This window comes from Amblyomma americanum, chromosome 4 (genome assembly GCF_052857255.1).
Source record: "Amblyomma americanum isolate KBUSLIRL-KWMA chromosome 4, ASM5285725v1, whole genome shotgun sequence".
NCBI lineage: Eukaryota > Metazoa > Arthropoda > Arachnida > Ixodida > Ixodidae > Amblyomma > Amblyomma americanum.
This window is the reverse complement of record NC_135500.1, coordinates 78,121,728-78,137,753: the sequence shown is the minus strand read 5'-3', so window position 1 is coordinate 78,137,753 and position 16,026 is coordinate 78,121,728. Positions and strand designations below refer to the sequence as shown.

The following is a 16,026-nucleotide window of genomic DNA, read 5'->3' as shown; positions in this document are numbered from 1 at the left end:
TCACTGTCCGGAGATTATAATAGGCGGCTGGAGATTTGCCAGGACGCAGCAGACATGAAATACGTCGCTCATCACTGCAATCAGCTCTGTGGGTATGCGTGTGTTGAGGATGTTGAACATCTTTATACGCTGGATAATTCTTTCCACGTGAATTCGCACCTGTGCAATTTGCTACGTGTCATGTACCTCACTTTCAGAAAATTGGCCCTGACCTTGCAAAAATGGGGGCATCACTAATACAGCCCGTACCTCTTCAAGGCCTGCCTTTATACCCGGAAACCCCTTATCGGCCATCACAACATCGCCTGGTTGCACTAGGTCTAGAAACCCAGAATCCACTGCAATAAAGGAATCTGAACACCTGCCTCCGTATGCCTTTGAGCAGAAGCAGACTGCACCACATGGCGTGATTCCAACAAGAAATTTCAGAGTATATCCTCTTTGTAAAGTGAATACTGCACACGCTGTTGCTGTACAGTGTACGGTTGTTCTGTACGGACTTCTGTACAATCAATTATCATCGAGCAGTCCTGGTAGTGAACTTTAAAGCAATTTGGCATTGTCTGCCTAATGACATGATCAGGAGGGCGATATATCCACTTCTGCGTGGCAATGCTAAGTGTTTTAAGAACACTCTTAAAATGACGAGAGACTGTGTTCCTGGACACGCAGAAAAGCACTGCAAGAGATGAGTAAGCGATCCCAATCTTAAGCTTCATCAAAAACAGCACAAGCCTATCGGTTATTGGCACATCACAAGTTCGCTCAGCAGAACGGGGCATTATGCTAACCAGGAGGGCATATATGTCGGGGACACGCCGCACAAATCCTTCATGGCAGCTGCACATGCTTGGACACTGTCGTATCCTGTGAAGCAAGCTGTCCTGCTGTCTCTACCAGACTGGTGGGAAACCTCTGCAGGCTTGCACTGTACTTCCACGTCGCAAACAATTTTGTGGTTGACTTAAGTGTACGCCTCATTGCCTCGTGCCGAACACAGGAACACCGAAAATGTGCCGGAACATCTTGCAATGTCGTCGGTTTGGCAAGACTGCGTAGAAAAGGAAAAACAGGTATCAGTCATAAAACTGGACAGCTATGTCACCTGCACTGCAGTGAGATGCATATACATAAATTAGAGGTTAAACACTTTAATTTACAGTAACGAGAGCAGGCAGTAAACTGCTGAAATTTCACACTTAAACTCTGCATGTAACATGTACACAGAGACGGCTTTGCATCAAAATAAAGAATGGCAGCATCATTGTTCCATGCCCATCCCGGTTGCTTACCTTGTCTTTTTGTGCAGCGTCAACAGCCATGCAAAGTACCTCCAGGTTGGATGGCTCTTGATTCACGGGATCCGTTTCAGAGGTGTCTTCTTCAGTGCTTGATGCCGTGTCTTTTTAGCTAACAGTGGCAGATGCCTGCTTTGGCATTACTGAGGCAGACGATGCCCTAGCCCTCCTCCTTTTATGCAACCTGAAGCATATGAAACATTCGAAAATTCATATTCTCCTTGTGGTCCTTCTTCTGAACTTACATAATGAAAATTACCAGCTGCATTCAAATTCTGCAGACTAATTGAACTTAGAATTGCACACATGCCAGAGCTCCCGGGATGCAGAAGTGACTTTTTCCCTTGATATATCTCGAAATCAAGAATGAGGCCGGATGGGCTGGCTAAAACAAAGTTCTTTAACCCTTCTGGATTGGGTTTTCTGGGAACAAATTGCTTCAGTTGGGTACGCCCACTGAAAGGAATCATTTGCTCATCAATACTAACAAGCTCTTCATGGGGAAGACGATGACAACCTTTCAGCACCTCCACAACTAGTGGCCGTATCCTCCATAGCCTGTCCTGCGCTTTAACATCGTCATCTACCTGGAGGGCATTCACAACTTTTAGACGCAACCTTAGTGTGAAATAACACTTCCTTGTCATGTTGTTTCCCACTAAAGGCACTCTCGTTCGCTTTGCCCAGTACATTCTGATCTGAGGGTAACCTAGACAGGACATGGTGATTGAAATGGCAAAAAATGCTTTCAGCTTGCTGGGTGTTGTGCCAAGGCTTTTTCCTGTCTCGGCCACATGAGCAGTGTTCATAGCTGTTCCTATCATTTCCCACACTTCATCCGAAATGTACTGCTGAAAGTACTCGAATGGTCTCCAAAAGGCTCGCTCTCCAACGTTGTGTGAGGTGACACTGAAGTCTGGCATCTACGCTTGGGGCGATCTGGAAGTGAATTGTACTATTTTACTAATACAGCAAAATCGCCCCACAAAATATTAAAAACTACAACCACAGACGAAGCCCCTAACATGCTCCGTAAAAGCGTTTCATGAACCGAAGCAAAGGAAAGATCCGGTTTCAAAGTTTAACTACATTCCAGTCTTAGACCTGGCATAGTGAGCCTCACCTGTCACTGATTTTCCAAAGCACAGCCCTCTTTGGAGGAGCAGCTGCAGTCTGCACTGGTTCGTCGTCACTGCTTTCGTGATCCGGTTCAAAATCTTCTGGATGAGACGAAACAGCAACGTCTTCTGGAGCTTCCTCATAACTGTCGGACAGATCCAGGTCGGACGATTGCCCGGCCGCAATTCGTTCAAGTACTCGCTCGGCAGTTGCATCACTGACGCGTGGTCGATTTCCTGTAATATTTGCAATCATAGCGCCTTCATGAGAAAAAAAGGAGACATCAAAAACAGGCATAGGGAGAAGAGAATGAAAACACGCCAGAAGAAACGAATGGGCAAAATAATGTGGGCTCGGTCCTGTTGTCCAACATGTTGGACATCACAATCTCATGCACCTGTACAAACAACCGATGCGGTTCTACCCTTGTGTTTGCAAACAGCGCATCCTTGGAACATTAAAGCACAACATCTGCGTGTGAAACCCGAAACCACCGTGAAAATAGCGAAATGATACTTACTCGTACGCACGCTGCCGTAAAACTATGGTGGCTGTAGGGGGTAGTGTGACGGCCGGGGTGGGAAAGGCTGCTCAGATTAGCGATGAAGACGACAGGTGGCGCTACAGGACGCTGGTGTGCTTTGCGGCGGCGGATTTTGCGCCGATGAAGGCGGAGGATGACGATAGTGCTACGCTTTTATTTGCCCCCTTTGCTTTCGGTCCGCTACACCATGTGTTTTGTAAATTCTGCATGTACATTCATATTTCCTGTCTCGACTTACGAAGTTTGGAATATCCGCAGGCGTTACATGCTATTTACAGTGTACTTTCTCAGCAGACAGAAGTAAGGAGTATTACCAGTATTACGCATTCTCGACACACAACTAAGTGGGTAACACCGCGTGTTGCGTGGTTTTCAAATCGAGTAAGAAATGTGGATCATAACAAATAAGGAAAGCTCAACACAACAGAACAATGAACAGGACAAGGTGTGAAGTTTATTTGAAGGAAAAACTGGAAAAAACACGGAAAAGTTGCACCAGCCTATTTAACTCTTCTGAGCTTCAGGTGCTTCTGGCGCTCCCTTTGCAGCGCTTTATCTTTATTTAATGACTTTGTGAAAAAATGCAGCCTCGTGATCACAAAGAACTGAATAATTTTTGCTGTCAGCTCTTTGCAATGCACCTCACAACCAACTTGCTCAAGGTGTACACTGCTCAAAAATTGCACGAAATCATGAATGCTGAAAGTGTACAGCTGTTGCGTGGAAAAGAACAGTGTAAAGGCTTCCTCTAGCACAGAAACAAGTCGGGCGAGCTCACTACCTGGGTACAAAAGGCCCCCCTTGTCAAAGCGCTGAGTGTAAGAACTATTGACATCTTGCTCAGCCACGTCTTTGCTGATTGTCAGGCTTGAGGCACATTGTTCACAAGCATATTTCCTTCTGAATTTCCTCGCCACATATCCAGCCATGTAATATATGAGGCGGCTGTCACTCACTTCGACGACATAGCTGCTGTGGTCACTGCTCAGACAAGACTTAATCACGCTGCCAGCGCCATCAATATTGCCAACTTTTAAGCATGTCTTCTATAATTTCGCACATGCCAATAGTGTAATCACGCTCAGGCCCTGGTGTCTCAAGGAGCGCATTAACCAGTTCTCCTGAGCAGTTCCCGGACTTAGGTGGACGCGCAAGGTTATAGAAGCTCAGGCAATTTACAGTTAACAGAAACTGGCCAGGGCTGGGATGGTCATTGGTACCACAATATTGTCGGATGATGCCAAACAAATTTTCCAACCTGTCCTTGCTCAGTCTTGATGTTAGCAAGTACTTGAAGCCTAACGACGTCACATAATTGAGAAGGGATAATGCGCTGCAGATGGTCACTCGGAGGCCTTCTGCAGTGCTTTTGCTGATAAAGCCTCCTCCACACCCCTTGGCTGCTGCTTCCCAGTCATTCAAAAAAACAAGGAAAGCCTCAAGGTCAGCAACACGCTGTGATGTTGGTCTCAGTGCCTCACGAGGTGTTCTCGAAGTCATCGTGGATACAAGGCGGCTCATCCGCCTGACAAGCTCCTCGGTAGGTGCCACTGAACTGGTTTCCCGCTGCAAGTGGGCTTTGTAGACGAACATACCCTTCAGTACTTCCTCACTGAACAAAGTGAATGCCAAGTTAACTTTCATTTTTTCAAAACAGTTGGGCCGAATGTGCGCCTTAGTTAGGTGTGGCATTGCTTTTAATGTTAGAGAATTATTATCTTTTTCCCATGCACATTCTATGTGCTGAATGCATGCACGGCCGTCTGGGGTTGCGAAGCCTGTAGATACAAATGAATTTCTAACACACTTCACTAAATGAGGGAAGTCAGAGCAGAAGTGCAGCTCCCTTGTGGCGTCCACAGGATGCGTTGTCTTGCATTTGATGTGGCCAGAGGATGCTGAAAGGCAAATTCATACTGATCACCACCTCGCCTACTATGGCTCTGGCACATATCATCCCAACTGCTTACGACATCAATCCAACGAGAAAGCACTAGGTGTGCTGATCATCTATCTCGTATGCATGCATCTGTATCGCACTAAGAAAATTGTAGTTCCTGCAGTTCCTCACCAGTGATTCCAAATGACTTCCACATACTGCGATTCCATGTTGCTCCGTCACAGGTCACGAAGTCAACGAAAAGGCCGGCCTGTTCTGTCAGTATAATTGCTTCAAGTAAAAGCTTGGACAGCATCTCCGCCTTAATGTTGCCTTTCGAGGAAAAGACACCCAGAATTTGTGTCCAGTCACCTGCAAAAGAAAAATGCCACATAGGCAATAGATCGAATATTTTGAAACAAAAATTGCTGCCATTTGTAGAAGACTGATTAAGTATTTTCGGTGTGAGAGGTGTCTTCAAGGCATATTTTGTGTGCTGCAAAAATGGGCATATACACATCTGCGGTGCACACTGATAAACGCAAATATAATAGGAATAGACAGTCACACACCTTGAAACGGTTGAAAGAGCATCACCATCCCATGGTCTGCGGGAGTTGTCATTTCATCTTCCGGCGTGAACTTCCCCAGGTCCACGAATCCTTGAACTGCACCTACAACATGTAGACATGTAGTATACAATGACCTAATGACAGCACAAGCAAATGGTAAACCAGTTATACTTTATACTAGCTCCTAGCGGTCAACTGGTTAAGTGCTGCGCTTACCTGCCGTATTGACGCTAAAGTGCTCGGACAGCTTCATCTCATCAAAGACAATGCCACCATGTCGAGCGTTGATATCCATGTCCCCAGTTTCTAGAGCAAGGGCCTTGAATACATTCTCGTTGAACCCGAAGCCACTTTTGAAATTCTGTATGTAGCGTTGGAGGCATGTCCGGCTTGGCAAGATGAGAATTTTCTGCTTGCGCAGGTGCTCATAAAGCTTTGGACTCCTCATGCGCATCAGCACACATTCCAGGATCCAGTCCTTCTCATATCTCATTCCGCAAGTGGATTTTCTTGCCGCTGCTTTGAAGCAGGTCATAACAGCTTGCTGTTGCTTTGGGGGCAGTGCTTTGATGCGGTCATTGAGAATCTCGGTAGCCGTATTTTTATTCGCTAACCGCATTTCTTCCAGCTCTCTGGTGGTGTTCCTCAGCTTTTTCTGGACGGTTTGCAAACGACGGCGAGTATGTGCATGCTTTTTTAGGCGGTTAGTACGGATTCGACACAACTTTTTTCGTGAGACCTGGTTTTGTACCAACTTTCTCAAATACTTGCAAGGAACGGAAGGACCTTGCCCTTTGCATGTCAGAGTGCAGCTGGTGGCAAAATAGGATGCCCCAAACGCCACATATCGCCTTGTATTTGCCGGCGTCATCCCGCTACCTGTACACATTACCAGTGAATGCGTGTGATCAACGACCGCTTGCGCCTCGGCTGACGACGTGAAAACGCACTCCGAGTGCAGCTTTCCTCGCACAAAAACAGAGCAAAGTACGGGTCCCACCTGGTTCCTTTGCCGGCGAAACTTTATCAACTTTGGCAGCAGCATGTGTGCGATATTATCTCCACCCCGCTCACAGACACCGATGTAAACAGTGTCTGACTCCGCCGACAAGCGAAGCTTGCTCCAGCAGCCGTCAGGCAAGTTAAGATTTCCGCAAAAATAGTGCAGATCTGCTTCCTGAGAGTCGTCCTGTGCATCTGGAACGGCCACGATAGAATCATCAGTGTCTTGCTGCGTTGGCAGTTGCGCGTCGGCTACCGCGTGCAGTTTCCTTCGTTTCGAAGAGGGTGCTTTTTGTTCGCACAGATTTCTTTCCTTACGTTTGGTCGGGGCTTTCTTTGTGAAGTACTTGGGAGCGTCCGGAAATACCGTGGGAGCAGCGTCGTCTTTGAGATGGGGCCTATCGCGTGGAATGTCGACCACCTTTCCGCCGATCACATGTCGAAAAGTCCTTTCAATAAACTTCTCCTCAAAGTGGCTTTCACACACTACACAGTCTGAAGTGAGCTCCTTGTCGGCCCTCTTGATATTTCGAGCCCACAGTTCTCGTCGCGCTGCAGCAATCGGTGCTCGGAAAAGAGAAGCCTTCACTGGGCAGGATCTATATCCACTTTTGCACCCCGGTACAAAGCACGTTCGTGCTTTTGATGCCATATTGACCTTTTTCGGTACACTACACACTGTGTTCATGCACGAAATTCCAGCACCAGAGAAACGCGAGATCACACACGGAGCAAAACACGCACCACACGTGGGAAAGAAAACAAGCTATACAGCTGCGCCTGGCTTAGCAGCGCGTCGTCTGCGTGCCGTGGCACACCAGCCGCACTGCAGCGCCCCTAGCGGCTCCGCGATGTTTTCATCGCGTTTCGCGCTCTCCCAAGCAAGGCGCGCCTACGCCCGCCCGTCACACTTCCCCTTACAGCCACCATAGTAAAACGCTGTGCTGCTGAAGGCTGCCATCTTGACTACATCCCACAAGGACTGCTCTTCGCCAATGTTGATACCGCGCCGCTGGTGGCGCCACTAGATGTCTATTTTTTTGGACAGGCGGTTTTGTGGCCGACAGAACAGCCGTATTTTCTGCCGATATATTTTCTGCCGACGCAAAAAACTTTTGTCCAATATATTGGACAAAATCTCCATAGCCGGGTCTCAGGAGGATATATAAGGACAGAAAATAAAAGCAGCATGCTTTTACAAAAACAAGTTCTACCTGTGTAGCTAGTCTGACGCTCATTTTGCGTAAGTTATCAGGGGCATCATGTGCTTCGGACAGTTTTGGCACAACTCGCACATGCTTATTTTTCTCTGCTTCATACAGGGTCACATAATGCCGGAAATTGATGCAAAGGTCGCCTGCCTGGAAGAAACAAAATCTAACTGTTAAACTGCACTGAACATTTGCTCATGCTTTTATCTTTACCATTGCGTAGGTGTGCTTCCTCAGGTGATTTCGGATACACTTGACGATATGTGGCACATCGCATAAGAAGTAGATGTTTTGCGATGGCTCCCATGGATGCTCAATAAAGTGGTGAGGTGCATCCATTTTGCCTGACACTCCAAACTGGCTCCACATAGATCAGTTGTTGCCAGCCCCGTCACCGATCACAGCCAGGACTGACGCATTGTTCTTGTGAAGTTCCAGGATAGCACTCATTACGAGTTCTGCAAGAACTTTTCCGGGTGCTGCTCCTTTTGTCGCAAATGGTTGCACCCAGTCTTCAAACAGAGGCACGAACATCAGTACCAATGCGTGGTCGGCAAGTTGATTTGCATTTGGTGCTGTAACGTCGCCATAGTCCACGAATCCATCCAGCTTGCATGAGGCTTTATTGAAAGAGATACCCTGCTTTAACTTTATTTCATCAAGGAGCAATACTCCTAGCCATCTTAGATGGCTTTTATCACAGAAATGGCCTTTGATGCTGTTCAGTGTAACTTGGTTGAAACCATATTTGCATAGAATTCCCTTTATTATTTGGTGAAGGCGAGCCTTTGATGGCAGCGGTAGCAGCTGCATGTCAGCAATTAAAGTGTAGGCTTTTGGACTTTAGATGTGCAGTAGCAGACATGTCATCAGCCACTCGGCATCATACCACCTCCCATTTCTTGACTGCTTTCGCTGCCATGAAACCTGTCTTGAAGGCTAACTGCTGTCTGGCTGGAAGGACGCCAAGGGTGCTGTAAGTTGTCTCCTCCGAGATTGCTCTAAGCTTCTGCTTCATCAAAACAAGCTCTTCTTTATCAGTTTTTCTCGCCTTGAGGTTGCACGAATTGCTTTGCGTCGCACCGACTTCAAGCAGGCCCTCTGCTTTTTCTTGCAGTCCTTTTGCTGCTTTGTCCGTTGCAAAAAAAGCTTGTCCAAGGTCCGGCATTGAGCACAAGTAGCATTAAGGCTCAATATAGTGCATGTGTTGCGCCTCCACGTTTCACCTTGTTTTGTTGACACCACTGATGATTTGATTTTGGGGTACTATTTAGCAGGGCATCCCTGGCACAGCCTCAGCTTTTTCAGATACTGTATCAAACACTTCAAGCCGTCAAATGACTTCAAATCAATGCCCTGCTTCCCGGCGTAGACACTACGTGGCACGAGTAGACCATTTGCACACACGGTGAAATCGAGGTTTTCCGACAGCGCCACGGACATTTCTACGCGGGGAATATTGTTTCTTATGCTGAGCTTGTACAATAGAGCCGTTTGTTCGGCAACATCAAGAGACCAACCTTCAAGTTTTTGTCCCCCTTTGGCTAACCGAGCCAGCATGTCAAACAAAGATTCAGTACCCTCGAGCGACACGCCGTTTTCTGTTTCGTCGTAGCTATCTCTGAATGCTGCACTCGTACGCTCACCTTGTTCTTTTCGGCGTTTGCTTTTTGCCGGAGAGAGTCTGCGAGAAGGTGCTTTACGTTTCCGTGTCGGTTTAGAAAGATACTTCGGGCAATTCGGGAACTTCGAGGCACAGCGTTGTCTTTCAGCGTCCATTTGTCACGCGGTATCGCGACCTTTTCACCGGAAATGTTGTGCTCGAAGACCTTCAAAATGTCGTCATCCTGGAAGTGAAGATCACAAACGGAACATGAGCTTGAAAGTTTTTTGTCCAGCCTTGGTACTGCACGTTCCCATAGTTGAAGGCGTTCAGCGTCGCGGGGCGGCCTGAAAAGTCTCTTCTCTCCCGCAGATCGCACAGAATCGTAACCGCTTTTATAACCTGGCATGAAACAGCGCGGCATGATTCATGTGGTTGCAAGCACGGTGCACAAACACTATGCATCTGCGGATACGAGCGCAAACGTTGCCAAACGGACACACTGCCGCTCGCAGCCCACACCAACGTTGCCCACACCGGCGGGGTCGGCCGGTTCGACGCCTTGCCGGGCAAACGTCGTCGCGCGCGCCTCCACGCAGCGCGCCACAGAAAGGCATCAGGCGGGGCACGGCCAGTCTCAAGGGGTGTGCGCGCTTCTCTTCTTATGGCCTTCGCAATGGGGTCTGTTTCCACCTCCCACCGCACCGCGGTGGGGTCGCCACTGCCCCACTGCTCCGCCACTGCGACCGCCGTTCACGCGGAAGGAGAACGCGCGCCCGCTCCAAGTCTGTCCCGCTTGAGTGGTAACCGTCAGGTCCTGTTATTTCACCCCTATTCATTATGCAAAGACCGTGCAATCAGTTTGCCTACTGACTGGTTTTAACTGGTGTGTAGAATTATAAGCGACCTGAAGCGTTTATATGACAGATTCCTAAGAATTCCGAAGCGTATGAAATATAGCTCCTAAAATCTGAAGCGCTGCCGTTTTTGTTTTGCACGAAAGCAGATTTAGCAAGAATTCATGACGCTGGACGGATTCAGAGAAACGAAAACAAATTTATTCACAGCTAAATTCAAGGTGTCCAATTCGGTCGCTACGATCCATAACTTCGATATGTTTTACGTTCAGAACATATCAGTTGGCTGAAACACTCTACATATCTATAGCATCGCGACTGATGCACATCTATAGCAGATTCAGTCGGTTTAGTACATGAGTGATCAACTTCCCATCAAAGAAAATGGCATGAACAATGCTGTGAAAGTGAGAAGAGCACCAAACAAAAAGAAGAAAAGTTCACAGTCTGAAAAGCTTCCTGGATGGTTTATGCACATAATTAGCTGGCTTGTCATTCCTGTCGGTGACTTTCTTGGTGTAGCTAACAAGAAGCATTCTGAGAAATTTTTCAGATATCAAAGAAACAGACCTCAGGGCATGGCTGTTGTCGGTTCCTTCTGAAAAACTGAGCAAAGGCAAGTTTTGAAGCTGTGGCTGAATGAGGATTTGAAGTATTTCCGGAACATTTGTGCGTGGCAGGTGCAAGACAACTTTTTCAAAGAAATATACGACCTTGTCCAAGAGGGCAACAAACTCTGGTTTTGGGTAGCGCAGTCCACTGGAATCTTGGCCTTGTAGAAGAGTAGAGAGGACCAGTCCTCTCACTAGTTTGCAGAAGGATATTGCAAGCGTCACATCCAAAGTCACTGATCAACTTGAGAATGTATCCAGCGACGTAAGTTAAACCGGAGTATGTGACAGAGGGCGATGAGGTGACAGGAGTTTCCTTGCAATGCTTCATTTCTTCAGACTGCTTGCGGCAGAGTGGAAATCATTTCTTCGGCGTCGACGCATTGTGTCTTTACTCTGCTGCCAATTGAAGACTCAGTCTTGGCAATGTGGTCAAGTGCCGCCGTTACAGCTCTCGCGTCCAACATGTCGTTCCCTCCGCACATCATTCTTAATTTTCCGAAGAGAGCCTCAATGGGGTCACTGTTGAGTTTCCTGGTGAGAATGGAGTTGATACCTCTCCACAGGAGGAATTCTACCGTTTGTACAGTAGGATTTGTAGTGAACAGCAGAGCTTCGAAGGTCTCATCGGTGAAAACGCTTTTTCCTTCTGCTTTGGAAGTCTGTTGTATGCCTTCCATATAGGAGGTGAACTCACTGGTTAGCCACAGCAGGCGAGTGTCATCTGCTTTTGTAATGGGCATCTTTTTACCGCTTCCAGCATATGTCGTGTCATGAATATCGAACCACTGTTTGACTGTCTTCATGAAATGGACTGTGGAGCTAGCTTTTCTCAAAAATGTAAAAGGCAGGGTCTCCTTTTGCGTTTTCTTGGAGGTGCTCTATTGCTGCTATTACCTGGGGCGAGAATATTTGCACAGCCCGCAGCACATTCATGTTTTCTAGATTCGTCGGGTAGACGTGCTTGCGGGTTAGGTTGCATGCCAACTTGACAGTCATCCCCTCCTATAGCTCGTAAAGCTTTTGTACAAATTCCCCGCAGATGACACCTGAACTGTCTGTCAGCTCGCGTTCAAGAAACTGGCTTCGGATGTTTTTTAGGACATGGCAGGGGTCGAAGCTTAAGAAAATCACTCGAGGATCCTGTGGGTGCTTCACTACTGTCGACAGGCAGCCATTGCCCATAAGCTTAAACATCGTGGTGTTAGAAGAATAATTGTCCGTCACAATGCGCACAACCAAAAAGCCACATGACTCGACTGCGGCTATCACTTCTTTAGTACACGCATATAGGTCTCTCCTGCTGAGCTGCTTAGTAAAGTAGTACGAGCAGGGAATTCTGTAAGAACTGGAGATTCCATGAAGCACAAAGCATAAGACTCTATTTGCGAAGATTTCCTTTGAACTGCAAGACGTGTCACTATTAGGTTTGTCTCGGAAGCCGAACACTGCACCAGATTTTCTGTCATAAACGCATTTTGGCTTGATGCTGGCTTCGTTAATTATTAACGTAGCCATATGCTGCTTGGTAATCAGCAGTGAGGCTTCATACGTCAACCTTTCCCTCATTGCAGCACTCATCCCTGACGACGTTGGGCTGGGCCCCACGTAACGTTGAAGAGTGCATTTAGCTGGAAGTGTAAGCAGCTGAGACGTCCGAGCGTGGTCATATCCTTTAGGCGAAAGAAAGCACCACACAACATATTCCCTTATTACCTCTTCTGGATATGCTGGTCGCTTCTGCCCATAGCTGTCTATCTGATGTAAAAGAAAGGTGACTTTTTTGTCCCCCTTTCCGGCATCGCCAACAATTCTCTTAACTGACGCATGCCTTTTGTTCCCACGATAGAAGGCGACAATTCTTTCGGCGTCAAGCTGTTGCTGTATCTTGCCACATTTTGAGCGTTGGTAAGCAACCTGTTTCCGAAGCCTTCCAATCAGGGATACATACCCGCTTGCTCGCTTTGCCTCATTATTTATAGTCTGAGTAGAGATGCTAGGATTCTTAGCAGAATAGTCGTCTGGCAGCTTGGAAATGTCCGTGCTTTCTTGCGATTCCGCTTTGTGCTTATGCGGCTTTCGACCAGATACACAGGTTCTGTCTGCGGGCTCCTTGCGAGGCTTTTTCACACTGGGCACCAGGTAGCACGGGTACTCCTCGAACACGGTTGACACAGGACCAGGCAAAAGTTTTCTGATGCGGCACCATGAAACGTAGTCACTCGCGAGGAAATGCCGGCTGCAAACCACACTCGATGCCGACTTGTCGTTGAAGACGAAATTTTCTCTGGAGATGTTTTTGAGCCACTTTGCAAACAGTTCTGAATCACTCGGGAATTGATGAAAAGGAACGCCCTGAGTCTTACCCAACTGCGACTTGCAAAGCGGTACGCAGCAATACACCATCGCCGCGTTGGATGATCAACGGCGGGCAATAAACACCGTCGCACAGAAAAACTTATACCCCTGTCACACGGGCATTTCGAGGGCCCTCGAACCGATAGTCGATCGAGCGCTGCTACACGGGCAGTTTCAATGGCAATCGAGTCAATAGCCTATCGAGTCAGCGGAGTAGCGCCGAACTCCATCGAAATTTCGAGGGCCTTCGAGCGGTGCCCAAGGTTGCTAGCGTTGCTTCGAGCGGCGCCAAGCGCACTTTCGTACACGATTCATTCACGGTGCAAAATCATGAACAAACATTATTCGCCTAAAGTTTAATGCAAGCAGCAAAATATTAGCTTGTACAATTATTTAAAAATTGTATGGGTTTGGTTTACAGCGCATTAATTTCGTATATACTCTCTGTCGCAGTAACCAATGGTGCATGAGAAACAAACACAAAGAAAAGCTCAGCCATTTTGATATAGCCCTCGGAGTCCTCGGTTCGTGATAATTTTGAAAATTTTTGTGGCTTTTTTTTCGTATATTTCCCGCCGATTCTATCCAACGCGTTATCTTTAATTGCACGTTTAGTTGATGCGAGGTGTTTTGCGTCCCCCTTAATTTTTTCTCTCTGGACCTTTTGTTTTTATCTTTATTTTGTTGTGATATGACGTTGCCATCGCAACCAGAAACGGAGAAAAGTGCGTCGGCGCCTAGGCAGTTGTGGAGAGAGCGAGAAACGTCGCTGCTAATACATTTATGGGAGGATCACCTCGCCGACTTGCGTCGCCAGAAGAGGAACGGCGGCGTGCACGAAGAGATCGCACGAGGCCTCTGCGAAGCTAGATACATCCGGACACGCGCCCAAGTTCAGAACAAGATAGAAAACTTGGGACAAACGTACCGGTAAGTCACTTTGCCGTGCGTGCGGTTTAAGAGCATGCGGTCTGTCACGGTAAAAAGTTCGCAGCCTTGTCAGCGTTGCTTTGGAGGCAACCTTTGTAACGCAACATTTACTTTTTCACTGCGCTGCAGACTGTCGCATCTTCTGCAGCAGCGCAGTTAGTGAACATTGCTTGCTCAGCCAGCCCAGTTTTACGTGCAGTAGGGTAGAGGTGCACCAAATGACACATTGATCATCACAGCACTTTTCTTTATTATCTTGTCTCATTCGCCCTTTCATAAAACTTTCAGATCGTGGCTGAGGAGAACTACTGGTTCAGGAGCCATCACATGGGAATACTTCTGGAGTATACACCAATTTCTTGGGTCACTGCCGGCCAATGATCCCTCCTCGGCTCAGGAAAGCGCCATAGTTGAAGAGGTATTCCGAAGTATTTATTGCAGCTTTTAGCAGCCATTAGTGCCGCACAGCATGCTTGGTAGTGGATGAACAAATAAAATTTGCTCATTTTCTGCAATAGTGCTTTGCAAATGCTTATTTTGAAGTTAATACTAGTAAGTGTTGGATGCAAATGGCAGTCAGCGTCCATCAAGAATGACAGCTGTAGAAACTACTGCACCTTAACTCTTTTTAAGTGTGTCTACACAGGAACGCTTTTATTTACAGCTTTCTCCACGAAGTTTATGACAGGATACTGCCAGTACAGTAATAGCAGTGAACACAGCATAACAGGGTTTGCCCTACATAATCATCATGAGAACCAGCACAAAGCAGTGTTCATTTCACCGTAGTCATATCAATATGGTGACTTTTGTGTGTTACTTAAGAAGAATGTAATATACGTGTGGCCACCCAGTATCGAATGGAAGTGTGAGTTGTGGTTTTTTGCAAGAGGAACCTTTAGCTGCCTATTCTTTTCTTGCCCTGCCTAATAGTATGACTGCCACGCAGATAATTCTTCGAATGGAGCATGGCGAAACCACGAAAACCGCCACCACCACCTCACAAATGGAAGAAAGCCTGCCCTGCGATGACCCCGACACAGGGTCATTGCAGCCAACACCACCACCACCAGCCGGGACACCAGCAGCCACATCGTCGGCTGACACACCAGCCACATTGTCGGCTGCAACACCAGCTGCATTGTCGGCTGCCACAACACCAGCAGCCAAGCCTCCTTCCAGGAAGAGGAAAAAGGGGACGAGTGCCCTGGCTGAAGTGCACACAGGGCTCCTAGAAGAGCAGAAACTGTTGCGGCAGACCTTGCAAGCAGCAAGGAACAGAGAATACGATCATCGAGAGAGACATTGCTCTGCAAGAGAAATAAGTTAATGTCCTAGAAAAGGTTTTCAACAAGTAAACCAATAAATGATATGTTATTCCAATTTGTATGTGTTTATTACAATAGCATGGCCTCGATATGTGGCAAAAGAGGTCAGCAGTGCAAACATGACGAGCTCAACACTGTAGTGTAATGTCCAATCATATATCAAGATGCTGTGCATTAAGCAATAGCCTACTGCAAACAGCATGCCACAAGTCTGCCATTTCTGTCCAGACTTGCTGGGGCACCAATTTTGACATGTTGCTTCCTGCAAGTTAATTTTTGCATTTTAGTTAAGATCAATGCGTACTAAGCTGATGCAAACCAGCTTCCACATTTTTGTTATGCACACAGTGGTGATGCCACTAAAACAACACCAATACTAAGCAATCGTTTTATTTTTTCTATACATTTGTCATGCCACAATGTAGTAGAAGTGAATAGACTTAGCAGTATTGCCAAGAATGTCGGCAAAGAAAGTGATGCGGGTTTTTTAGTTAACGGGAAGCTTTTTGAAGAGAAGGAGTATTTGGCAGGCTTTGAAATAGGCAAATTATGTTTACTGGTAAAGCGACAACTACATTCTAATAGGTAAGTTTTTCACAATTACCGGTAGGCACCTAATTGCGATTAAAGATTTGTGGCCGCCCATTAGCAATAGCCATATCGGTTTTTAGTACTGCAGAAACAAGATTACCATCACCACTGTGGCATGACAGA

At 47.0% G+C, this 16,026-nt stretch overlaps 2 protein-coding genes and 3 pseudogenes across 4 annotated transcripts; 1 reads left to right on the top strand and 4 right to left on the bottom strand.

The window, feature by feature from the left end:
• On the bottom strand, positions 1-1,853 carry LOC144129591 (uncharacterized; annotated as a pseudogene).
• On the bottom strand, positions 1,641-5,517 carry LOC144129590 (uncharacterized; annotated as a pseudogene). The gene is made up of 6 exons (XR_013313922.1): positions 5,413-5,517; positions 5,033-5,212; positions 4,774-4,859; positions 2,938-2,959; positions 2,422-2,653; positions 1,641-2,237 (listed from the first exon to the last, which is right to left on the bottom strand). The product of XR_013313922.1 is annotated as an uncharacterized LOC144129590 (transcript).
• A 91-nt stretch (positions 5,518-5,608) lies between these two features.
• Positions 5,609-7,340, bottom strand: LOC144128055 (uncharacterized). Its single transcript, XM_077661113.1, has one exon. The coding sequence runs from the start codon at positions 7,100-7,102 to the stop codon at positions 5,612-5,614; it is 1,491 nt and encodes a 496-aa protein (XP_077517239.1). The 5' UTR covers positions 7,103-7,340; the 3' UTR covers positions 5,609-5,611.
• LOC144129589 (uncharacterized) lies at positions 7,332-10,144 on the bottom strand (annotated as a pseudogene). The gene is made up of 2 exons (XR_013313921.1): positions 7,839-10,144; positions 7,332-7,775 (listed from the first exon to the last, which is right to left on the bottom strand). The product of XR_013313921.1 is annotated as an uncharacterized LOC144129589 (transcript).
• A 3,451-nt stretch (positions 10,145-13,595) lies between these two features.
• LOC144128056 (uncharacterized) lies at positions 13,596-15,749 on the top strand. Its single transcript, XM_077661114.1, has 3 exons — positions 13,596-13,984; positions 14,273-14,402; positions 14,934-15,749. Exons 1-3 carry the CDS (start codon positions 13,746-13,748, stop codon positions 15,312-15,314), a joined length of 750 nt encoding a protein of 249 aa, XP_077517240.1. The 5' UTR covers positions 13,596-13,745; the 3' UTR covers positions 15,315-15,749.
• The last annotated feature ends 277 nt before the right edge of the window (positions 15,750-16,026 follow it).

What these genes read in the sequence shown, in the direction of transcription:
- LOC144128055 (XM_077661113.1), bottom strand. Translation starts at nt 7,102, where the DNA reads ATGAACACAGTGTGTAGTGTACCGAAAAAGGTCAATATGGCATCAAAA.
- LOC144128056 (XM_077661114.1), top strand. Translation starts at nt 13,746, where the DNA reads ATGACGTTGCCATCGCAACCAGAAACGGAGAAAAGTGCGTCGGCGCCT. An exon ending in AACTTGGGACAAACGTACCG is followed by an intron (nt 13,985 to 14,272) that starts GTAAGTCACTTT and finishes TAAAACTTTCAG; the next exon opens with ATCGTGGCTGAGGAGAACTA. An exon ending in AAAGCGCCATAGTTGAAGAG is followed by an intron (nt 14,403 to 14,933) that starts GTATTCCGAAGT and finishes ACTGCCACGCAG; the next exon opens with ATAATTCTTCGAATGGAGCA.